Consider the following 27,614-nt stretch of genomic DNA (forward strand, 5'->3'; position numbering starts at 1 on the left):
GCCAACATCCATGTGACGTTTACATGAATGGTTAGTCCAGCGTGGCACGACATAACTATGTGCATGTATAAGGTTGAGCCAACATTGGTTCGAAACCAAGATGTTGACTCCACTAGGCATTAATCATCTACACAGTGTTCAAAAATTCATTCTGCCCCTTCCCCCGCAGAAAAGTGGTGTTTTGATGTGCTCATCACTTAATTTATGAAGAGTATTTTGATAATTTTCTCCTTCGTAGGCATTGTAAAGATATCATTGAGAAATTTATTTGAAATGTATTTTCCATGATGTTTGGATGAAGTAATAGAAGTGATGTCACAGAGGTTATTTGTAAAATATTTGGAGTGATTACTATAGAGGGTGAATCTAAAATGGAATACAGACATGTATTTTAAAGGTCCTGTTTACCGTTGAGAAGGGTGCTGTTCTTTATTCCGAAGGTTCGCTATTCCGAAGGTTCGTTATTCCGAAACACACACATTCCCTATACCTAGATGTCCGTTAATCCGAAAGTGAAAAAGGGTTCGTTAATCCGAACATTTGTGGCGTTATTCCGAAGGTTTGTTATTCCGAAGATTCGTTAATCTGAAAATGAAATTCAGAACAATGAACCTTCGGAATAACGAATCTTCGGACTAAAGAGCCTTCGGAATAACGAACCTTCGGAATAACGAGCTGTAACCGAGAAGAACAGTGATTTAAAAAATGTTCAAGATATCATTTTTGATGCGGGTGTAGGTCATTTCGTTGTATCACAAAACATCCTGCCATATAAAACGTTTTCAATGAAGCATGAAATATAAGGAGATATCACTATTTTTCTCACTAAACCATAACTGTAGACGGTTTAATCTGGAAACATTCTTATTATAACTATTGTACACATTTTGTATATCTAAAAATACATAACAGCGATGATAATGGTTCAAATATTTACATTGGTTGTTTCTATCCCTAACGCACATTTATAAGAACTATTTTGAAGCACCAGTGCTGGGTTTTTGTTTCATATGCAAAAGGTAAATGATGCCTTTACGTTAGAATATGAAATTTTGCATACATGTACTTTCTTTTCTATTCTCTTGTATAGGAAGTCGCTGGAAACGTCATAGATTGCCTGATTTTCTTTATCGATTATCATTTGTTGAAAATTTAGAATGATACCTTTCTTAAGAAAGTTTTCCTCAAACTTTAAAGGGATGGTACAGTATTGGTGGAGATGACAATTGGGCTTTTAACTTTTTGTGAGATACCAAGAAAACACTTATGAAATAGTACAGAGCATACCATTTTAAAAGGAATTCAAAGTTTATTAGATGAAAATCGGGTTTGGCATGACTGAAACATCCAAAAACAAAGTAAAACAAAGCTATCGTACAAAAGTGTGGGTCCCACACTTTATTAGAATCGCTCTGTTTTCGATATCTCAGCCATTTCAAAACCAATTTTGATCAAATAAACGTTGAATTCCTGATGGAATTACATGCTCTTTCATATTTTGTAAGAGGTTTCTCATTATCTCACCAAAAATGTTAGAAACCTGAATATAGGTCTCAACCAAAACTTTACGATCCCTTTAACCAACAATCATTATTTTCTTATTTGCCAAGGTTTTTTTTTTCTTTCTTTCTTTCTTTCCTTCTTTTTTTTAAGAGAAGGTTATCTTTAGTTTGGACTTCCCTTACTTTAAGTTTCAAACACAGACCTGTAAATTCATCTATTTCAGCGTTTGACGTTGTATCTCAGATCAGCAAAAGTTGTCGATTTCTACAGCCTGGATGCATTAGGATGCGTGCAGAAAATGCACAGAAATTGGTTAGGAATAACATATAGCACTAATACTAAAGTAGTCATATGAGCGGTTGAATTGGCAGAAAGGGATGGAACAAACTTTATGAACATCCCAGCTAGCAGACGGAGGTCAAAAAGACGTCTTAATTTGGTCGCAACTACATGGTCAAAGTGGTCGCAAGTCTGAAAATGACCAGGAAATGACGTGATTTCAACGTCTTTTTGAAACGAATTTATCGGACCTCCTGATGTGTTACGTCAGTTTTCCGATATATCTATTACCTAATATTGGTGACATATTGATGACGTAAAATTTATGTCAATTTTGCGACGTAATTTTTACGTCATAAACACGTATTAATGACGTAATCTACGTTGGTTTGCAACGTATTTATAGCGTTATTTAAATGACGTCTTAATACCGTAATATATACTTTGTTTTACAACGCCTTTATGACGTCATATGAGCGACGTATTAACGTGAAATTTTCTTCGGTTTTGCGACGTATTTACGACGTCATATTAGCGACGAACTAAAGACGTAAAATTCAAGTCAATTTTGTGACGTATCATTCACGTCGTGTTTACGACGTATAAGTGAAGTAAAATTTACGTTGCTTTGCAACGTATTTATCACGTCATATTAATGACGTGAAATTTAGGCTACATTGTTTTGCGACGTATTTAAGACGTTATATTAGCCACATATGAACGTTATTTTCACATCAGTTTTTTCGATGTCTTTATGACGTCATATAATTAGGCCTACGAATTATAGTTTTATAGTTATATCAGTTTGCTTTGCAAAGTGTTTATCACGTCATATTAATGACGTATTATAACTTAAATTTACGTTGTTTTGCGACGTATTTATAACGTTGCATTAGCGACATATAAAGGTTCTGCTCACATCAATTTTGCGACGTCTTTATGACGTTATCTTATTAGGCCTACGAATAGAGTTTTATAGAGTTATCGGTTTGCTTTGCAACGTGTTTATCACGTCATATTAATGACGTATTATAACGTTAAATTTACGTTGTTTTGCGACGTATTTATGACGGTATATTAACGACATATGAACGTTATGTTCACGTCAGTTTTGCGACGTCTTTATGACGTCATATAATTAGGCCTACGAATTATAGTTTTGTAGAGTTATATCAGTTTGTTTTGCAACGTATTTATCACGTCATATTCAATAATGACGTATTATGACGTTAAATTTACGTTGTTTTGCGACGTATTTATGACGTTATATTAGCGACATATTAACGGTATGTTTACGTCAGTTTTGCGACGTCTTTATGACGTCATATAATTAGGCCTACGAATTATAGTTTTATAGAGTTATATCAGTTTGCTTTGCGACATACTGTCGTAAGAATGACGACATTTTCACGTCATTACTGTCGCCAGAAAGACGTCGAAACTGTCAACAATAAGACGAATTTTTGCTCAAATGGAAGATATAAAAATGACGTCATTATTTAGACTTCAGAAAGGCGCAATAATTGTCGTTTGTTTAACGTAAATAAGCAAAGAACGCAGACATCATTCAGACGTCTTAAACCGACGCCAGAAAGTCCTATTTCTGCTCAAATGGATGACGTCTAAAAGACGACATATTTGTGACGTCTTTCTGACGTGATTTTGACGTCATTTCGAAGTCGTCGCCAGTTGGTTTATCATATTTCAGTTTAAGATCTAATAAAGCGCCTGTGAGCACCTCAAGGTACAATCATAACAAAAAATCTTACCTACCCTACTCCTCTAAGCCTTATATCTACACGTCTACCACCTATTCATATATAGTTGCTAGCACTGCTGTATCACGTTTTTATATTAGGGGGAAAATTTGTAATGCTTTATGACATGGTTACTAAACTAGGTCACAGTAGGCTCAATCTTGAAATATATAAATACATGTATGTGTTCATAAAAACACGCTGAAGTATGAATAGCAAACATTTTTTTAACAATAGAATGCACAATTTCTGACACTTTTATGATTATGATCAGAATGTTTACTTTTTCAGACGTGAACAACGACCTGTTGTGACCTCGCTTCCATTTTCTTTCAGAATAACTCTTGATTACGTTTTTTACCTTAGCATACACGAAACTTTGCAAGTAACGATATACTGCACACCTACCACACCCACACAAACACATAAACACACAACACACATTGCACGCACTCGCACATACACACAAGAGACGCACACACAAAGTGCATGGAACGTGCGATCATTGCACTTTCAGACGCCCGCCCTCGAGTTTTCGGTACAAAGAAAAAAACACACACACACACACACATTGAAACATTGCTGATAGATTCGGTACTTTTGTCCAGGCTTGGTATGGAGCTATATAGGACACCATAATATGATGGCTATCATCGTTCAAACGTATAGTGATATATCAGTTTCCTATAAATGCATATTATAAAAACGCGCCGTAAGTAGCGTCTGTGACTCTGAACAGATGCTTGATGTTAGACCTCAAATTTGGCTAACATCGGGTAGATAAATTTTCTTTTCGTTATTTAAATGAAATCAATTTGTGCCAAATAACAACACATTATAAAACGATCGTTTCAAGTCAAATGTGCATTACTCATAAACTCATGAACCCGCCTGGGAATCTGATTCCAGTTTATGCCAGGTGATTTTTTTTTTCCATTATCTTCTATTGATTCCATATTCAATACAATTTCATGACAGATCAAGTCACATGTATTACAAAATCCTGATTGTTTCTATAATCGATCATGAAGTTTCATATAAGTTATGACGAGTATAACAAGAACTCGAGTTTTGGAGCGCGCTCGGTAACCAGCTAACACGTGTGAATACGGCTGGTGTTCTTACAAACAAACAAACACACAAATAAACAAATCAGTGTTTTAATATTCAATCATTTATCTTCATCATTTCATTGAATCGACTTACAATAAGGGTGCTATAGGCCATGTGGGCATTGAAGGGAGGGATCGTGTAGGAATATATTGATAGTCGCAATGCTTATTTAGACTGATGATAATGATGAAGCTGAAAATATGCAAGAGATTTCGTGAAGTTATTGATGGATTGGTGACATGAAAAAAATAAGTATTGCTAGTGCAATATGGTGGAGGATAGATTGCTTGTGGTAATATGTATACGATGGTAATACGAGTATAATAGCAATCATGGTGATGTGATGATAAGATGATATCCAGTTGTGAAATGATAGTAATGATGTTTATGGCCGTGCATGGTAATCTAATAAATTTGATTGAAGCAATGATGGTAGTGATGATTGGTTGATATTAAAGGAAACCAAAACCCAAAAGAGCAATATGGATTGAGTGAACGCAGCAACATTAGTGAAAGTTTGAGGAAAATCTGACAATAGATGCAAAAATTATTCATTTTTATAGTTTTGGTGTTCTAATCACTGGATAAGGAGATTACTAGAGTCCATGACGTCATGTGTGGACAACAATGTAAAGAAAACATGAAGAGAATTCCACAAAGAAATCATTTTTCATGAAAATTACACATTCCATCAACTTAATTGATACTGACATAACTTATGTTAAAGGCAGTAATCATTCCCCCTACTTTCTGAAAGCGGATTTTATAGTCAAATGTTCTTTCATTACGCAAGAAAAGTGAAAACATGTTTTATAATTTTCTTTATATTTTCTTTATGTTGTTGTCCACACATGATGTCATGAACTTTAATATCCCCTTATCCAGTTGTACCAACATCAACGGTTAAAAATTCATAACTTTTGCATCTTTTACAATATTATTGTGCGATTTTCCTTTAACTGTCACTGATGTGTTTTACTAATGTTGCTGCTTTCACTCTTAAAACCACATTTCTCTATGGGTTTGGGCTTCCTTCAGTGATGGTCGTTTTGGTAGAGGTAACGAGGTACGTGATGAGGAGAACTATAGGATTGGCAATGACAAAGTGACCAGCATAAAAAAAAATATAGACCTATATATTTATATCGATAAATCAATTCAAACCGTACGTGATATTAGAGGAATTTCAAATGAAAATGAGTTGCTGTTTGCTTTATAAATGCTGTTTCAAAATGCCTTTATAAAGCTGATTGAATTATTATTTATTTAATTAATATTAATTTTATCGATCGAAATCGATGACTACTCTCCCCCAGCTTCTCTTCCCTCCCCCATCTTCACCTTGAATGTTAGTGCATGAGAATTTAATCATATATCTTGATCTACATGAACCTGAACTAAAAAGGAGCCTAGAACTGCGCCTTTCTGAATCATTTTTTTTAAAGCACAATCATCGTGAGGTTGGAGAAGTATAAACCCAAATTAACCAAGTAGTGTATTCATGTTACCCAATTAGACCTAATGCCCACTTCGAATCTGATTCTGCGTTGCTTAATAAACATGATCAATGTTAACAATAGCAATTGCTGCAGCTGTACGCCTATAATAGGCCTATATAGTACTTAGATATATCATAAGAGTTCCAAGATTTCCAATTTACTTTTGCAAGATATTGATGAAAACTTCGAGTTTGCATCTTAACAACAATTTGTACTCCATGACTGAATTTCTCTTTTCTAATTTTTGTTTCGAGACGCTCAGCGCTTAGAAACATTGTAATAAGCGCTTTATAAATGATATTTATCATTATTATTAACAACGTACGTCTTGCAAGACAAAGGAAAAGTGTCAGCAGACGGCGAACAAAACCGCAGGAATACCAGGCGTGTAAGCACCGGCAGACGGCAAAGCAGAACGCGATGCCGATGGCGAACACGCACAGACACACACACACGCACACACACACACACACGCACACAAACCCGCTGTTATGACAGTTCACAAGGCGGCGTGCCATTCTCACATTCTAATCTGATTCTGTGGTTAGCAGACGACCATGGTACTGTATACAAGAAAGCAACACATGCCGAACTCCACGCGCAACCAACTAGTACACTGATAGTCTTTGCTCAAGTGCCACAATTGGCAATTTCGACGCGTTAGGGTTGCGGAAAAAAAAAAAAAATCGCGGACCGGCGCACACACACACTTTACATGGATCAAATGTCCCACTCTTTTCCATGCAAAGTGGGAGGGAAGTGGCAGCAAAAATATGACGAATTTTTGTTCTTGTTTTTGCTTGTTTGTTTGTTTTTTCTTGTCAGCCGACTTTAATCAGACATTAAAAGTATGAAGACTTTTTTGTTGTTGTTTCTCTTGTCTTTTGATGTTCTTTCCTCTTGACTGACAGACGATTTTGCCCCCCCCCCCTTTCAAAAACGTAGCGCAGCCCTGAATAATGCCCAAATAAATTCAATAAAATGCTAGTAAGGATATCCATTTCTTGAATAACGTAGTAGATATTTTCCTGTAGCTACTGATTGTATTCTTCAATTTTCTTGATTTAAGTCAGTGAAGCAATCATCACAGGGGCATCGTTCCGTTTTAATGATGGGGGTAGGGGAGGGACTTTGAGTTTGAATATCTGTGCGAGGGAGCGGAGCGGCCTGGGGGGAGGGGGATACTCCCACACGAGGAAAATTTGGCATTTTCAGACCTCAAATTCAGCGATCTGGTGCACACTTTTGGTGAAATTTGGGATTTTTTCCCATAAAACAAACACAAGTAAGAAAAAGAAATATTCATAGATAATTGAATGACTACATCGTGGTATTTCAGCTCTTGCTCCGCCTGTGCACGTCACCTCCCTGGCCTGTGCGACATCACTGTGAAGGCCTACTAAATAGTAGGGCCTATCACCGGCGTAGCCAGGATTTGATCGGGGACCGGTTAGATGCGAGGGAGAGATGCGAGCGAGGGGGGAGGGTGTGGGAGGGGGGTTCCCCCTCCCACAGTGAGAACTTTTTGCACATTGATATTGTAAATGGTGCAATTTGATTCATTTTTTTGCGTGTTCTATCGACTTGAAAGAGTCCAACATGTTTAAGGTAGCAGTACATTTTATGTAGATTATTATTGAACAATTTTGCCTATAAAATGGTATCATTTGGAGAAACTTCTTGCCTTAATTCTAACATTGAAGATCATGAACGCGATCATGAATTTTGACATTGTACAGTCCAAAAGCGGCCATTTGTAGCTATTTTTTTTTTCGCTTTGGAAATTAAGGGGGGCGCACTGGGCGCATTTGCTGGCAATTTAATACTGGCAGCAATATCAGGAGAATGACATAACGATTAAATGCGAGCGAGGGAAGCGAGCGAGCTTGAAAATTTTGACATTTTACAGTCCAAAAACTGCCGTTTGTAGCTACATATTTTCGCTTTGAAAATTAAGGGGGGGGGGGGGGCCGGGGGGGGGGGCACCGGGCGCAACTGCTGGCAATTACCCGGCAGCAACATCAGGAGAATAGCATTACGATTGAATGCGAGCGAGCGAAGCAAGCGACCTTGAAAAATTTGACATTGTACAGTCCCAAAACGGCAGTTGGTAGCTACATTTTTTTTCGCTTAGGAAATTAAGGGGGTGGGAGAGCACCGGGCGCAACTGCTGACAATTACTGGCAGCAACATCAGGAGAATGACATAACAACTAAATGCGAGTGAGCTAGAAAATTTTGACAATACACAGTCCAAAAACTGCCGTTTGTAGCTATATCTTTTTCGCTTTGAAAAACAAGGGGGGGGGGCACCGGGCGCAACTGCTGGTAATTACCCGGCAGCAACATCAGGAGAATGGCATGACGATTAAATGCGAGCGAGCGAAGCGAGCGAGCTTGAAGAATTTGACATTTTACAGTCCAAAAACTGCCGTTTGTAGCTGTACTTTTTTCGCTTAAGAAATTAAGGGGAGTGGGGGCGCACCGGGCGCAACTGCTGGCAATTACTGGCAGCAACATCAGGAGAATGACATAACGATTGAATGCGAGCAGGGAGGTGTTTCTCTTCCCACCTCCCTGATGCGAGCGAGCTTGAAAATTTTGACATCTTACAGTCCCAAAACTGCCGTTTGTAGCTATATTTTTTTCGCTTTGAAAAATAAGGGGGGGGCGCACCGGGCGCAACTGCTGGCAATTACCCGGCAGCAACATCAGCTGAATGGCATGACGATTCAGTGCGAGCGAGCGAAGCGAGCGAGCTCGAAAATTTTGACATTTTACAGTCCAAAAACTGCCGTTTGTAGCTGTACTTTTTTCGCTTTGGAAATTAAGGGATGGGGGCGCACCGGGCGCAACTGCTGGCACTTACTAGCAGCAACACATATCTCGTAAACACATTTATGATGTAATCTGTTGAAATTTCAATCCCAGAAGTGTATACTATTTTTGTAGGGGAGGGGGATCCTCCGTTAATTGAAAGTATCTAGATATCTCCTCCCACCCAAGGAACATTTGCGTTTCTTTAAACTGAAGTAACAGACCTGGTGCACACTTTGGATGAAACATTTTGAAATCTGTCAATCTAAAGTGTATAAGTAGAAATGATTGAACGGGGAGGGTATGGGAGGGGTTAGGCCTATCCCCCTCTTACGCGAGGGAGATTTTGTATTTTCAGAATTGAAATTCAGCCATCTTTGGGGGGGGGGGTATAATGGTACTTGGCAGAATAACGAAGAACGGTTTCCACAGAAGTCGAGTTGTAGTGGCAAGGTATAGTGACAGCTCTTCATGCAACCCGGGATAACTTGTGACATGCGACAACTAACACACTAGTTTTCCTCTGATCAAAACACTATTGAGAACAAATTGCTGGATAAAGGTGAATATATTTTTCTATAGTTTTATTCACTTGAATAAATTTGTTCCGCGAGATCAGTTTTGTACATTATGTGTTAAAAACCTTAACATAAAACAGTAACAAAGCAAACAAGGTTAAACAAACAAGCACAGTTTTTTTTCTCCGTACGTGTCTCTATGACAATCTTTGTGGACTTTAATAACATATGTTCCGTAATTCCAATCGGCCATATAGAATATCATCTTTTATGTCTAACCCAATTCCTTTGGAGAGTAAACAATAAACATTATCAGAAACGCAAGGTTTATAAGGACCGTATAGGCGGAGATTAAAAACTTGAAAGTTCATCTCGTATTGAAGGAAATTCTACCTTTTAACTTCAGTTACCTCACAGGAATAGATTAAGCAAACCGTACTTTAATTGAAGACAACCCAACGCTTACTAACTATAAATCTCACAACATAGGCCTACATATCAGAGCACTTCTGAAACCCACGTCAATCAGATGTTAACATACTGTAGCCTTTGAAAGTTCAAACATAATTGGGCATAATGATGCCGACAATTTGAATAACTTCCTGAGATTTTTTCTTAAAGATTCTTTTGTATATTTTATTACCATTTACACACCATTCATATTTGCAGAAATCAAAATGAGTTCAGCCCTTCCTTTTCGTAGAGATATTTCTATTTATTTTGCTCACCTTTTTTCCATCTTTGTCAAGTTAATGGCTTCATATCTGGCCCCTACTAAGCACAATGACATGATAAGCAACGTTATTTTCCAAAAACATAACAGGCTCATAAATACAGTTGTAAAATTCATTCTGGATCACGGCACACTTCAGGTTTTATACATTTTTACCAACGTGTGAAAATGATTTGGTATAAGGTACAATATCCTTTTCAGTGTAATTCCAAGTAGGTCCTATTCACTGGAAAAAGAAAAGTGAAAATCTTTTCGTACTATTCTGGAAAACTGTTAGAATGTCTGGCCTTTTCTGTGGGATTGTTTAATTAGGGATTAAAGAATCCATTTTTCCGTGAGATAAATGTTGCATATCAATAAAATTGGCTGCGAATGAACTTGTCTTATTAATCGATTGATGTATGTTTGTAAACAGGTGAACTTTCTTGTGTTTTTTGCACATCTCCCATGAAAACAAAAAGAAATCTGGTTAATAGGTCTGAATCATTAATCTAAAGCAATGTTCATTAGATTAAAGGAGGTACTTGCATATGGCAAAATATGGGAATCGACACCCGTTCCTTTTGTTTTTTCTGGAGGCAAATGAATTATACTAACTGAGCAAAATCACTGCCAATATGGAGAGGGTAAATGTGTTGCAATTCCTATGACTGAAACTCGTACAAGGCTGTTAACGAACTCGTTTGTTATCTAGATCTTTGGGTAACTCATGCGTATCGAGTTGCTCGGCATGGTGCACTCGTTCACGCCTACGTCCATGGCCCTACAGACTGTGTTGTATCTCAAGGAGGTGGGAAGAGCACCTCCCTGGTTGCATGTAGCTGGTTGCCATCTGGTTGTGTGGCTACTATAGTAGTTCAACATCGGAAGCATGCGTTACGGTCGATATTGCTCTACATGCATTGGCGTGCGAGAGAAGTACGCGAGCGCTGCTAGCACTGTTCAGCAGTATGCTCTCGTCACGAGGCGAGCGTGTATGGAACGCCATTAAGGAAACAATACAAAATTCATTTCACTCCAGCCAATATTCATTTCACTTTTAACAAATACATTTCACTCACCAATATTTATTTCACTTTTTACAAAAATACATTTAACTTTTACATAAAAATTCATTTCACTTTTCACAAAAATACATTTCACTTTTAAATAAAAATACATTTCACTTTTGAATAAGAATTCATTTCACATTTCACAAAAATGCTTTTCACTTTTAAATAAAAATACATTTCACTTTTTACAAAAATACATTTCACTTTTAAATAAAAATTCATTTCACTCTTCACAAAATGTATTTCACTTTTTAACCAAATTCATTTGACTTTTCACAAAATTTCATTTCACTTTTCAAGAAAAAAAAAATAAATCATTTCTTCTTTCCGTAAAAAAAAAAAAAAAATCATTTCACTTTGGCGTACCATATCACTCTGACGAAACCATTTCACTGCACTAAAACCATTTCACTCTGATAAAACCATTTCACTCCGATCAAAAAAATACGTTCCTCTCTTTTCCCGGCCAAAAGGTGGCGCCAGTCTGACAGGAGTCGCTGCTATGGCACTTTGTTAACACCAAAGAGCGTACAACCCTAAGGGCCGTTCACGCGGTTTTGCGGCAGCGGCAGCGGCGGCGGTTTGCCGCTAAACTCTGCCGCAGCGGCACGCTGGCACACTGGAGCGGTTTGCCGCGCGTAATCTGCAAATTAGATTGTTGCCCTTGGGCACCTGCAGTTTACTAGTAATCAGTTACATAATTATCATGCACATGTATACCGTGAATACATTCCCCATGGATCTGAGAATTTACAAAATCACTTTTCCAAAACGAAACAAACAATAAAGGAAATCAAGGATGCGTAACATGCAAGAAGATTATTGGACAATCAGTACTGGAATCTCAGCTTTTCAACTTTTTGCTTAAAAAAAGAACACTTTCAACACAGACTGTTCAATGAAACTGCAAAATATTCCTTGTGTTACTGATATTGGTATGCACGCAGAAATTATTGCATCGGACCACTGCCATACTGAGAAGGCGGTACATAGTAATGTGTACATCCAACACCTCAATATCTCAAATATGATCTGCGAATGTCACATTATCCTTGTTCTTGTTTTATTTTTATTTTTTTTATTTATTATTATTTTTTTTTTTACAAAATTAATCAGCATCCAAAGTAATGATATCTTATCTTGTTTCATGTTAATGAGAAAATGACTAGTATTTTTTTTTTCTTGTGTCGGTAAAGTAGTCAACTGTATGAAAGATGAGCTCTTTAAAAAAATAGAAAAACCAGCAACATACTTCTTTACTTGTTATTCCAATCTTTAACCATAGAATGGTATACCGGTATTATGATATAGATATATTTTTTTTTTAATCATCATGATTTTGTCATTCATTTTCACGTGCATGTTTGTGTAATGATTTTTGTACTGCATATAATAACTCACTCTTCCTACTGCGCCTTGAGCACGTTAGTCATGTGGAATTGGCACATTAAATGTATACTGTATTATTATTATCAATATTACCGATGAACTCTATATGGATGAAATGTTAATGTTTGATTTGATTTCTGTCATAGTTCATGCTCTTTTTGGAAGTGTAGTTACAAAGGTGAGGGGATGTTTTAGAGAATATGCCTACCATTCACTCTCCTACTCAAACCTACTAGATCTACGTATGTAGAGTATAATGTAATCCACAAACGGCCCATAATAAACTCACCCACACACTGTACTCCCAGCTATGTAAAAACAAGAGTAGCATTTTCACTCTCCACAACATGTGTTTTATATTATGCATGGGGAAGAAATTAATGGCAGTTTTGCATCATCTTAGAAATAACAAACAAACAAACAAAAACAAAAACTACACACACACACACACACACACACGATGTCAGTTTGGATTTCAAATTCATACATCTGCATTACACCATCAAATCTACGCTTTCAGAAATCTGGATAGCATTTTAACAGACAGTCGATTTCCAAGTGAACCACACAACTGTTGGGTAAATTAACGGGATTACCAAAAGCCAACTGAGGTCGGTTTTATCTTAAGCAAGTTTTGTGGAATCGCACTAAATCTTTTCTTCGAAATTTAACCACCGAATGAAAACATTAGTTAACGGGAATTTTAAGCAACTTATGTCGGTAAATGACAAACATCACTCGAAATACACATCAAACAATGTACATACACTAATACAAACCACACATGTCAAATTTAGCACTTGAGACACTAATTCAGGACAAGTGTTCCAACATACAATCTCATTTGATGTGATCTAATTTGGCAGTCTGTTGCACAAATAAAGTACAGTGGTATACTGTTAACATTTACGAAAGGAAGTAATATAGCACATTCACATGTAAAATGAAAATTCACAAGATCTGACACTGTATGAGCAACTTTGTAAATCTGAATGAATAGACACGAGTTGTCAAAACAATACAGTAATGGTAGTATGGTACTGGATTTATGAATGATTGAAGTACATGTATGATAATTAACACCAATGTAATTTGTATCTTGGACCAATTTTCTATAAGCATATTATTCTCATCTCCTACATCTGAAATAAAGAAGGATTAATTCAGTGCAAATTCATAGCAGATATGCATACTTTACAACATGAAACAAATCAGTTGTTTACATTTCACTTTCAAACCTCATAAGGACCAATCTCTCTAAGTAATTAGAAACAAAAAGTAATTGTATTACATGTACATGGGTCTAGGGCAATTACCCCCCGGGCAATTACCCCGGACCCTTCCCCTGGTTCTAATCCTAATCCTGAACCTAATCCTAACCCTAACCCAAACTCCTAACCCTTGACCTAATCCTAACCCTAATCTTGACTCTTACCTTACCACTAACCAGTATTTAGCCAGGGGGTAATTGCCCTCTGGGGCAATTGCTCGGATACGCGTGTACATACATGTAGGACAGGAAAAATATAGGACAGAATAGGATTGAGAGAAAAGAGCAGTACAGAGTTCATCAAATGAAGTGAGCAAGAAAGAGCGGATACATAGATGTGGATGAGGCTTGAGATTTACAATGATATGGACATGTATTAAAGTTACAAACACAAACACAAGAAAATCAGGATAAGCAAAGGAATATACAACAAAAATGGGCACCTAGGTGCTTACATGGTTCAATTTAACTAGTCAGATAACAAAATCAAGTAGCAAACAGAATAGCAACATATTACGCATATAATGCAATGACCCGTTATGAGTTATCTGACATCAAATACTAATTTAATGCAAGGAAAGTACAAACTGAGTGTTCAAAGTTATACATGTAATGAAAATAATATTCGATGCCATGTCAACTTTATAGATGTGGGTTTCCAAGATAAACTTGAAGCTTTCAAAAGTCTGTAGTAACATGCTTCAGGTACACTATAAAGTGCTTGTTCTACTGCTAATTATTTTACTCATTGCAATGCAGCATAATACAATATTGCATCCATACTCCAAAATCAAATACACACATGTGACAGGTACTATGTAGGTGCATAGTGAAAAGGTGGAATTTCATCACATTTTTGAATATGTAGTATGTTGGCTACTGGCCTAGCTGGGAGCAATGCACAGAATTCTTGTGTTGTGGGCCTGTACATGTATAAGCTATCATATTTCTCCCGAGTCGAGTTCTAACTGCGAAGTGATACACAATAGCCTGCCTTGTATGATAATCATGAAGAACTTGATCACTTCTTACGAGCATAGATGAAATTGCTTGGGGTACATCTTCACTGCTCAAGTGATACATGACGGATGCCAGTTGAAGACAATTATATCTTGTGTTTTCAAATTACCATTCACATTATAAAGATTGAAAGTAGTTTGATCCACAATATTTTGGTTAAATTTTTCTATAGATTTTGTTTTTCATTACCATGGAAGCACATTAATTACATACCACATTACCTGTAATAGTGGCCACATATGCCAAGTTCCAGGTCAAAAAAAAAAAAAAAGCAAGAGAGTTGTTGTAACTTGGGTTGGAACCAGGTGCAAGCATGGTTAGCAACAATAGTGTTGACAGATATTTGGGCCAGGTGAGGTCATTTAGGACTAGTTTCCATGGCGATGTCACAGTTTGGTGCTCTATACATCCCTTGTCAACTTGTACACACTACATATGTGTGGGCGTGGTGTGTAATAATGGTATTAGCAGCTTTTCACATATTCCATACTTGTCTACATTATCATAAGTTAAACTAACTCCTTGAAAAGTGAATACATGTTTCAAAGAAGCATTGACCACTAATAGTATCAATATAGGTGTACCTTATCATTCATACATGGTACAGGTGTATAGTCAAAATACAACAATATCCATCATATGGCAAATGGCTTGTAAAATAACATGGCCACTGTTATGAGGAGACCACAATTAAAGGTCAGTGCCTATTTCCCTATAACACTGTAAGTACTTCTCAAGCGAATGTTGTTTATTATGCAGACTTGATACAGGAAGGGTGGAGATGATAAATAAATGGTTGCATTATGGTTGACTCAGCAAATTTAGAAAATAAGGGATGGATGCCAGAGTTTCAAATCCTCCTTGTTTGCACAGGAGTCCCTTTTAAAATGGTCTCACTGCCATGCAATGTGGCCAGCAGTTGCGATTTAGAACGAAGATCAACTTGAAGACAAGATCAGCTGCACCCACAACGCCTTGAGGACTGTGCCCTGAGCTCCACAACTGCAGATACATGTACGTGAAGAGGGTATAATTTGCTTTCCCCAATAAGGAGGATGAAGGGCTGTTTCTGCGGATGTTCTGTGTCGACCACGTATGAGCAGTTAAAACAGTCCTTCCTGGAAGAATGAAAAAGGCAAGCATATATGGAAACAGCGTGTAAACATTTTGAAGACATATTGATGTGCACTATTTTCTTATGCCCTTATACACACGATATTTCCAGTAATTTTGTATCATATATGTACTAGCAACTCCAGCAAACTAGAAGCAAGAGTGACCAAGATCAGAAGGTCATTCTTCAAAGCTGAAGATATACTATGCACATACAGGAGTGAGTCAAACATGATATCTGGAAACAGGGGGCACAATTGTATCAGAAGGGAATGGGGAGGTAGTACAGGCCTGTAAGAAAGCTACAGATCTCAACAGAACAATTCACACAATTCTGGCCTTCATGGTGCTATCTGTTTGTTTGTTTGTTTTTTCCCCATGTCTGGCTTAATCAAAAGCCAGAACTATCTTTGCAAAGAAGTGTAACTTTGTCTAAAGTCAATTTTTTTTTACCAACCCCCCCCCCAAAAAAAAAAAAAAAAATAAATAAATAAATAAAAGTGACACACAATTCTACATTCAAAGTTACATTTGACTTGCATTTTCATGTCCTCCGAAACTGATTAAATTGGTACCAGTACGGGCAAATTACTAGACCTAGGCACCTATGGTATACACTATAATATACACTATTGAAATGATTGATTGGTCCACGCTGCATATTGTGATACCTGTCAAATGTATGGGATGTTGCCATATACATTATAAAGAAAGAGAAGAATCTACATACATGTACATTTCCTTGGAATGAAGGGGCAGGGTAAAGATTATAAGATGTGCCTTCACAGAAAGTTAAGTTCACTCTTTAGTTCTAGGTGACATACAAAATATGTACCTGTGTTGTCATTAGAATTATCTGGTACGGTACAATACATGTACCATCACTTCCAAAAAAAAAAGTTGTTTTTTTTTTCCTCTCACAGGAGTAAGGTCAAGTTCTGAACAATGGTTATGGTATGAATGTACCTAGAATGTCAATCTTTTGAATAATGCACTTTCAGTAAATCCTGAAAGCTAAAACTCACAGCTTTCCAGTCAATGAGTGAGCTTGCATCAAAGCCTGGTCAGAGATGCAGCCTCCTTTGCATGGTCTTTCCGCATTCGCTGAATAGGAGGGAAGCAGATTCAATAACTGTTTACCTGAAGGTAAATGATATTCACACAAGTGAGATGTTATACAAATGATGTGTTATACAATGCATTATTACGTTATTTCCTTATATGAATAGGGGGAACTTTTTACTCAGCACAAAGAAAATGTAATATAAATGGGTCTCTTTTAAAAAGCACCTTAGCCCTTCACTCCAATAACCAACACCACATGCAGGAATTGATTGCCTGAACTTTTGGTATCTGATTTTTGCTCTTAAATTGCTCATTTTGCAGTACAGTGTAAGTGCTACTAAAATGCCAAGTGCTTATATCAATGAAACTATTCATGAAAATATACATTTTGTATTGCTACCAACATGAATTAACGCACTGGATTACCTGCAGAACACAATACAGAGGTTCATCTTTCCTACCGAAGAACACAAAGGACTGGCACAGCCTCCTAGAAGAAGTAGTGGCTGCTCCAACCCTTGATACAATATGTCAAGGGTCAGCAGTTAACCAACCACTGCATCACTGGGCATTTTTGTGATTGAGGGTACCACCTATCGGCACCCTATGAATTTGCAGCTCGTTTATTCCAAAAGTATAAAACAAATTTGCCTAAGTTTTTCCTCAAATAAGCTGTAAATACTGCAGTTTCAAATCTCGTGACTCTTCTGTTGATTCTGAATCTCCGTTATAAAATTAAGCAATTTTTCTTCGCGTGGCTGAAAAAGGGTACCTCACGATCTGCACCCCTTCCCTCCATAGGTAATACCTGTGAATTTCATAGTCTGCGTTGTTACTGAGTGGATATGTAATTGAAACATGTTTAGTTTGTTTTGTTGGCTTGATTTTCGTTTCTTTGTTACGGTTTTCATAGCTATGAAATGGCACTTAATCCCACGCGTACCTTTTTGTTCTATACGCAAACAGCCATGATACGCAGGGTGTCGATGTACCCTGCCGATAGCTTGTACCCTTACCACACATTGAAGAAACCGTCCAAGTCTATTGATTGTGGGAAATGTGGGCATCTTTGGAAAGGCAAGACAAGATAATGCACATGCTTACCAGCTACAGTACAGTTACAGTTAAAGTGATTTTAAAACATTACCCTTAACTTGGTCAGACTCAGCCTGATAGGATTTGATTCACTTTCTAACAAGACAAATCAGTCCTACTTCACTGCCTGTCTGATAATGCGAGACTGAACGCGAGTAAATTCAAGTAGATCGGCTTTGTCATGCCAATGTCAATGGACAAAGTTGTGGTTATGTGTACGCATTTATACCAGTGCGGTGATAGCATATGGCAGTAAAAAAAAAAAAAAAAAAAAAAAAAAGACTACGTAGTACGTGACCTAGATCTAGGCCTGTATAGAGGCAGAGTCAATACCCAGAACATACCTTTTAGGGCCTAACGCGCGTTAGGTCTAGAAACTCGAGACTAGAGTCTAGAACTATGTCTAACGTTAACAGTCAGAGTATCAGGCCTAGAGGATAGGTGTTTCTGTTGTTGTTTTTATTTGAATCTATTTGTCGTTTACCATTGATAATTTTTTCCCTGTATTAATTTACGCCATAATTTTACTTATGAATTACTTTAGAAACTTCTAATTCCAAAATTTTCCCTAGGCAGGGCCTGCATTATTTTAATTTTATTGGGAACAATTCAAAAATACCAGGCAGTACTCTATGATATCAAATATATCTAACGTTAGAGTGTCTAGTCTACTAAGAAGCATATTATAATTAGGTTGTATACGTCTACGTAACTTTTTTTTTTCTAATGAGGATGTTAGGCCCTACCGCCTGCCTACCGCTATACAATCGACCATATTGTGGTCCATTTATCATATGAGAAGTCCTCCACATTTATGGACCCATACATTACTGGTCATTAGTAGGTGTGGGACTTTAGACGGACAGTAGGAGTGCTCCTACTGGACCTAGCAGTTCTAGATCTACTCTAGAGTAGACTTCAAGGCTTCAGCACCACGTTGGCAGAATACTATATCAGACATAGATAGGCGTATATGGGACTGTGATATTGATAGACTGCTTTCTTTCGCTAGAGAGTCTGCGTACGTGCAAGAGAGTGACCGCTGTCAAGGGTCGAAACAAATGGCAAAACCTCGAGAAAACCAAACGAGCAACTTACCATTTAGCCCGATTTCATCACCAATGGTCTCCAATTCGATATTTTCCTCAGGAGTGTTTTTGTGAACATAATTGAATTTAGTGCATTTACAAAAGTTGTCTTTTCTGGACGTCTTCGTTCCGCACCTTTTGGCCGGGAAAAGAGAGGAACGTATTTTTTTTTTTTTTTTATCAGAGTGAAATGATTTTAGTGCAGTGAAATGGTTTCGTCAGAGTGATATGGTACGCCAAAGTGAAATTATTTTTTCAACGGAAAAATGAAATGATTTTTTTTTCTTGAAAAGTGAAATGAATTTTGTGAAAAGTCAAATGTTTTTGGTTAAAAAGTGAAATACATTTTGTAAAGAGTGAAATGAATTTTTATTTGAAAGTGAAATGTATTTTTGTTTAAAGTGAAATGTATTTTTGTGGAAAGTGAAATGTATTTTTGTGAAAAGTGAAATGAATTTTTTTTTAAAAGGGAAATGCATTTTTGTGAAATGTGATATGAATTCCCATTTGAAAGTGAAATGTATATTTGTGAAAAGTGAAATGAATTTTTATTTAAAAGTGAAATGTATTTTTGTAAAAAGTGAAATAAATGTTGGTGAGTGAAATGTATTTGTTAAAAGTGAAATGAATATTGGCTGGAGTGAAATGAATTTTGTATTGTTTCCCTAATGGCGTTCCATAATCGTGCGAACGTCATGGCTCATGCATACAGTATGTAGCCTATAACCTAGGTGGGGATGCAGCTGGTCTGATGCGACGAGACTACGAGCAATGGATGCGCGCGAATACACCGCCTATGATCCAGTTGTTTGTCGTTGTTTTCTTTTTTTTTTTATGGATGGCAGTCTTCTTACACACACACACAAAAAAAAAAAACTGCCACCGATCGTGGCGCCTAGCGGACGCGGTATATATGCGTCCACTGTTCGTAGTCTCGCCGCATCAGATGTGTCGCTTGGCAAAGACAATTATCTCGCTGCATCACGTTTAGCTTAACAGCAAATTACAAAGACAATAACTGCATTCTCCGCCTAGATTATAGGCTATGCAATAATTCATCATGCTGAAATCAATATCACCACATTTCTTTTTGTTTGTCTGTTTTTGTTCCTACATCTTTTTCTTGGGAGAATTTCAGGGGGGGGATATTTGTACAGGCCATCCCCCCTCCTTCAAAAGTGGGGGGATATATCCCCCCCCCCCCCGGGATTTACGCCCATACAAATCACTCTGACAGGTCAGAATTATGAAATATCACAAAACTATTCCCAATCATGATTTTGCATGTGTAAACCCTATGGCAAATGTAAGCGTAACGTCAGTTACGTAACGTCAGTTACCGTCATGCCTTCACTGAAACAAAAACAATTTCATGAAAATCCTTCCACGTAACGTCAGTTACCGTGGAATTGCCCATATGATATGCTCATCGTCCATGCAAATGATATTTGGAAAGTGTGTTTTTGGACGGAGAGGAGCAATAAAACATAATTCTGAAATAGCCGGCGACACTGCGTTTTTGGGGTCTTAACGAAGTTGAACAGCAAAATTTTATACAAAAAGGCAGACAACCGCATTTGATCGTGTTTACTTTTAATAATTAAAGTCCTCGTGATATATTATAAACATTTAGATATTATCTAATAGGTTTCAGGGAACCGCAAACTGTCGTGGAATGTCGGCGACACAAAAATTCCGTATTTGAACACCTTTACTGAGAATGGGCCGTATATCGTATCGAGCTATTAGGACAGAAGACCGTTTAGAAATTGGTCTGGTTTGTCAAGAACATGAAAGAGTTGCACTTCTCTCTCAATGAATATCTCTATTTCTTTTTGTCTTTTGAAACACAGTAGCTTGGTTCGATCGAAATATTTCAAGCACACTGTTAATGTGACATTAAACGTCGTATTTATATCATTAACAACACATACAGACAATATTATTCATAACAGTTCCGTATCAACTCAAAGGTCATCTTCATTGATAACACGAAAGCATTTTAAATTAAATGCAACATTATTCATCTCAGTGCTAAGATAGGCCAAGACGATCAGAGTAAGTTTTCAGAATGTTAATGAAGGTTGAAGAATTCACACTCAATCACACAGAAGAGAAGACATCACTACGAAAACTCACCAAAAATATTACACTACCATTTTTCATACATGTAATACACTTTTCAAGTCGATAATATGCAAGTTGTGTCACTTACAGCTTGGTCATGGCGCACCATGAATGCTACTCCTGATTTTGTATGTTCCGGCATATTGGATGATATCTGGTATTCTTCCCACCGTTCTCCAACTGTTCTGGCGGCCTCCTCAGTATGACATTCAAACGCAACATCAATGCAGAAATCCACGTCAGCCCGCCTTAGAAGATCTTTTATGATATCAAGGCCAAGTTCTTTTATTAATGCTGAGGCGAAGTAAAGTGGGAAGCGGAACTCTTTATGTTGATGAATAAGTTCTCCTTTCAGGTATTCGTACATAACATGATCGCTGACGTATACATTTGCAACAAAAACCCCTGCAACATATTCTTGGAACAATTTGTGGGGGAAAGAAACCACTGACTCAATAAGGGATGTACTAGCACCGTGCCGACGCTTCCCTCTGGTGACATCTTTCTCTGTTGTCAAAACCCCGACTTTACAACATGTTTCCATGGCATCCTGGCACTTTTTGAAATGCTCTTCAGGAAATGAAAGCCTTCTGAGAAGCAAACCGTACAGCGCTGTTTCACTTATATCTTGAATCGCCCTATCAGCTTCTGTCAAATGATCAGCAGCCGCTTGATCCTGTAAACGTCCACAGGCCTTTGATGCGTAGTGGTCTTTCAGAAAATAAATCATTTCTCCAAAAATCTGAGAGAAAGTTTGCAGTTTTGTTAATTCTTTCCGTTTCTCGTCAGTAAAGTACTCCCACAAAAGGCAAAGCATTGCACAGTAGATGGGAAACGGGGCCATGTTAGACCGAATGATGTCATTTTCCTGCATAAAACTGATCAAGCTGTCTGCAAGAGCATTCTCCTGTCTACTCTGAAAATATCGACGGATATAAGTTGCTACGTTCCCCTTACTAAATCCTTCTACGCTGATAAAAGTGTACATTTTGGCTAGTTTTTTCGTCATCTTGAAATCGTGGCTTTTCCACGGTCGCGTGGTGACGATTACCTTACATGACTTATACTGCTCTAATGCTAGAATTCGGATGACCTCACTGTTGCTCCGTTCTTTTATATCTTCCCTAAACTCGTCAAAACCATCAAACACAAGAAGAATTTTATTGAGATGTGTTGAGATATAGTCGTCTATCTGGTCCGGTGTTGCTGCATTTGAATCAGACAAATAACTTTTCAGAATAGCACCAATACTTTTGCTGTCGGTGACATCTCGAAGAGGAATTACGATCACGAAATCCAGATCCTGGAGAATCTTTCCCTGACACCAGTCCCAGGCGATCTTATCGCAAAGGGTCGTTTTACCGACACCCCCTTCACCCTGGATCAGAAGGTGCTTTGAAAGCTTTCCGCTCTCGTCATTGGCCAAAATGTCCTCGTAGGTTATCGATGTTTTCCGCATGTTACCTCTGTCTATTAGGCTCAAATTTGTGTAAATGTCATCCAAGCCAACACGTTCCGTGAAGTTGAGTGGATCCACCGTGACCGTCCGCCTTGACTCACGGTAAAACTCCTTCAGGTCTTTCTTGCATCGCTGTACTTGTTTCTCCTCAAGCGACGGCGGGCTTGGTGCTGATAGCGACGGCGAGCTTTGTGCTGAATTTTCGGAAAAGAGAAAAAAATCACTTTAAAATTCTATTTCATTTTGTAAGTTTCCTGGGAACCTACAATGTACATGTATATAGACTCAAAGGCAGATGCTTGTGGGAGTTGGTTTCCTGAAAGAAAGTAAAACATATGTATATCTATACACATTATTATTATTATCATCATTATTACTATTATTACTATTATTATACTAACTCTATTTCTAAAATATACAAATAACAATAATACATGCTATTTACACACACACACACATATATATATATATATATATATATGCATATATATAATATATATATATATATATACATATATATATATATATATATATATATATATATATATATATATATATATATATATAATATATATATAATTATATATACAGTATAGAGAGAGAGAGAGAGAAATGACGTGGCAGGTGAGGGTTGATATACCGTCATTCGAGAGATTCTACTTTTCTATTTACTTTTCCTGCCCGTATTTTCATAATTTTTAGATTACTCTTTCTTCTTTCTTTGATTATTATTTCAGTTATTTTATTACTTGAATACTGGCACCCTCTTCTTGTAAACCACTTTTGCTTACTCGTATTTGTATCTTTAAGTGTTTTCCAACACTCGATGCATCAAAAACTTGCATGTATTCTATTTCTTAGTTGGATTACGTGAAAAGATAAAATAACTGAGATTTCAGTAATGTAGATCGAATACCACCAGGTATTGTCTTTTAATGGCCTTTCGCAAAGTAAAGGCAGAGATCCGAATGAAACGTGTCATGATCTCTATTTTACTCTACAGCTTTGTCGTTGTCTTTATACTCAAAGCACCAATTAATTACGGATAACATATGAATAACAACTACTAGGCATGCGTATGAGACGACTAACACTAAGTGGTTGTGAAGGTCATAAACACATTCAATCGAAAATAATGACATAAAGAAATGTATAACACATATCTTTATGACCAATAGTTAATGTTCTTTGCCATATCATCTGAATATTCACATCTCAGCAAAATTAAATACACTATACGAGATATTTGTAGCTTGTTTTACAGTCTTCACAGTACTTTTTGCAGATCATAATAATCCCAAGCGTATAACAAAATGTTATTTTTGTCCCCAGCTGTCAACAGTTCGTTTATGTAAGACGTATTGAGTTTGGGTTGATCACTAGGTGCAATCTTGTATTTGTGATACACATTTTTTTTTTCTGTTTAAAAGAATGCATAGGGATATTGACATCTAAGGAAGCCTTGAAACTATCTATAGTAAATAATAAGTGGCTTTTGCTTAGGGATACCTATATCATTTTATCCATTATATCTTGAAGAAAGCATGATGGAAGGTTAACTAATAAATGACTGTGAACGGGATATTACTTCGTCTATCTAGCGTACATGTGTGAACAATCGAAATGTGTTATCAAAAAAAAAAAAAAAAAAAAAAAATCTCGGTAGGCCAGCAATATCTTCAGGAGTTATTGTTCTTTTCGGGGCCCAATATCAAATTTTTCAAAGTTATAATCATATGCACTACGATATCTGTACAGGAAATATAGAGAAAAATCTAGATATTAAAAGTACACATTCCCTCGACTTGTTACTGGCTTAGTTCAAAGGTTATACTATTCCCTGTTTGAAAGAGGTAATTCTACTGCTCTCTCATTATGCTAGAAAAGTGAAGGCGCTTTACACGTCTCTAACCCGGTATAGCAGTGTTAATGACTAACCTGATGGTAGATGTGTTTCAGCAATCCAAACTAGCTTGGCTCTCATCAGAGCCTCTCTTAGGTCCGATCGAATTGACGATTGACTCACTCTGTGCCTCCACCTACGAAGCATGCTCACAGTTCCGTAGCTCGTTACTTCGTGGTAATTTCTGTTTGTTCGTATGAAGTTTTGAGTTTCTGCCACAGTGAAGCCCAACTCTTTCCCAAAGTCCTCAATGGCATCATTGTCTGGGATATCTCTGGCAATGTCTTTCAGAAGGGAGTCCACATCACTCGACTGTTTTTCAGCCATCCTGCATTAATTTAAAAGAAAAGTAGGGCCTATTCACTTTTTGTACGCTTTATTTGCATTAAATTGTATAAATATCAGTGCTTTAATTGTGATTCTTAAACCTGGCGCAAATCATGATAGCCGTGATTAATGCCTATAATAGGGAATAGTGTTCCTAGTGGAAACATCAGTGCATTTCGAATGAAGACACACTCTTTTGCGAGCATGTGATTCATTACATGTCCTATCACTTTACAGGCGACATGCACGATAGTATCCAATTGCATTGCATGTTATTTTCCTCGACGTATATGTGCTAAGTACGTGTTTCAGTGTTCATTGACTGTCGTATAATAAGCGCCCCTCAGCGTTTCTTCCGAGTATGACTAAAATCTAATAAATTTTTAACAGTTTTTCGTCCTAGTATACAGTACATACAATACTTAATCACCATGTCAAAACCTGCACCATCCAGTACGCCGGTGGAACACACATAAATGATTGGTTAATTCATTGATCCAAACACAAAACTTTTCTTTTCATTATTTTGAAATGTGTCACCCTTTACAATTTATAAAACCCGGACAGTCTTACCTCTTTCACTATCTTATAATCACCAATGTTAAATAGCATGTTTCTGCGGAGACTTTTTTTTTCTTTTTCCTCTTCTTCTTCTCCATCTTCATTTTTCTTCTCCTTCATCATCTTCTTCTTCTTCTTCTATTTTTCATGGGGGTGGTTATTTCGCCATAAAGTGGAAACGACTAAAAGTTTTTACACTGCTTTCCAAGGAGAGTGTTTTTTGTTTATTTTTTTTTCTTAAAGAGAAAGCAGCCATTAATATTTTACACCAGCGTGACAATGCCCAAACTATTTTATTGATGGTTTGAAACGTGAAATTGGACATGTAACCGGAGGGCCAAACCCCAAAAAGTCGCTTACTTAACGAGTGAGTTGCACTCTCTCTACAAACTAAGTAGACCATGCTTATTTTCAAGTTTTTATTGTAACAAACAACATTCCACTGGTCTACCTCAAAAAAATTGTTGCGAAAGCCTCCAAATCCAAGATGGCGTCCAAGATGGCCGCCATATCTACTAAATTTGTTATTTGAAAGATAGAATTTGTTAGAAACATCGGATTTCAACAAATTTGATGTCATATGAAAGAAAATAAAATTTTCTACAAGTTGATACCATTTTTGTGGGTTATTGTGATAACTGGATTGAGATTTTAAGGAAAAAACACTCATTTTTTGATATTTTTCTGAAAAAAGGAAAATCATGAAAATGCTTGATTCATCATAAATCAAAGAAACACTGAAGGATTATCTTGAAACATCTCAAGAATTTTGTTTGACATATAATTAATACTTGGAGAAAATTAGAAGTCAGTACCATTTTTGGTTCAGGAGTTATAATGTCTCAAACTTGAAAACTCACTATGTAAAAATGGCCACTTTAGTTGTGACACGACTTCGTTGGTCGTAAAAAAAGCCTGCGCGCGCCAAGACTACTACACGCACCACTGGCACTGGCGCTTGTAGCAGTGCCAGTGGTGCGTGTAGTAGTCTTGGCAAATGCAGACTTTTTCTTTGACAAATAAGGGTTTGTGCCTGCAAACTAACTTTTCATACCAAGTGGTAGCTCGGGTGACGCTGATTGCTATTATTTCAAAGTAGATTGTTCTGAAGCAGATGAGATGAAGCAAAAAATATCTTTCAAATAGAGGTAGAAGCTTGAAATAACCTTGCTATAGAAAGTTTAAAACAAAATTTGGATCAATCACTCAAAAAATTCAAGATTGTAGGTCATCAAACCTGACATAGTGTATTGCGCCAAAGTAAATGTATCATTTCGATTTTTATACAATTTTGTCTGTTTTGGTGTCTATTTATATGGCTTTTATATATTCTGAACATTTTAATGCTATTTCAAACCATCTTAGGTTTTTATGGAGACATTTTTCAGAATGCACCATGAATATTTCTCTAAAAAGTTACAAAAAATTAAATTAACAATGTTTATGAAAACCATGCAGAAATTAAAATCTTTCCCATATAATCAATATTTGGAGGTCAGTATTGTATTTGGTTCAGGAGTTATAATGTCTCAAACTTGAAATCCCATTTTACATAATATGTATTTGCACGCATCTGTTCCCAAAGACGTCACAGAGGGTCAAATCCAAGATCGTGCTTACTTTTCGAGTTCAACTCTCTCTATAAACAAAACCATACATAATATTAAGCATACTAAGCAATGTTCCGTAAGTACACCTCAGTAGATTTGTTGCAAAAACCTCCAAAGTACAGATGCGGTCCAATAGGGCCGCCATTTTTATTGAATTTAACATTTCAAACATAAAATTTGATAGAGACATTGGATTGCAACAAATTTGATGTCATATGAAGGAGAGCAAATCTTCCTAGAAGTTGATACCACTTTAGCTGTGTATTGTGATAAATTGGGGGGGGGGGGGTTGTTTGCTTCTCTCTTTTTTTTGGGGG

The 27,614-nt window shown here is 37.0% G+C and overlaps 1 protein-coding gene across 1 annotated transcript in view; it reads right to left on the reverse strand.

Moving 5' to 3' along the window:
• The window catches only part of LOC140246791 (uncharacterized), a 64,393-nt gene extending 39,267 nt beyond the window's left edge, over window positions 1-25,126 (reverse strand). The window contains exons 1-2 of the mRNA XM_072326124.1: window positions 24,831-25,126; window positions 21,526-23,083 (exon numbers count right to left, since the gene is read on the reverse strand). Of these exons, the coding sequence (XP_072182225.1) occupies window positions 21,526-23,083; window positions 24,831-25,126 (1,854 nt within the window). The remainder of the gene's footprint in view (window positions 1-21,525; window positions 23,084-24,830) is intronic.
• Window positions 25,127-27,614: the final 2,488 nt, after the last annotated feature.

This window comes from Diadema setosum, chromosome 3 (assembly GCF_964275005.1).
Source record: "Diadema setosum chromosome 3, eeDiaSeto1, whole genome shotgun sequence".
Classification (NCBI taxonomy): domain Eukaryota; kingdom Metazoa; phylum Echinodermata; class Echinoidea; order Diadematoida; family Diadematidae; genus Diadema; species Diadema setosum.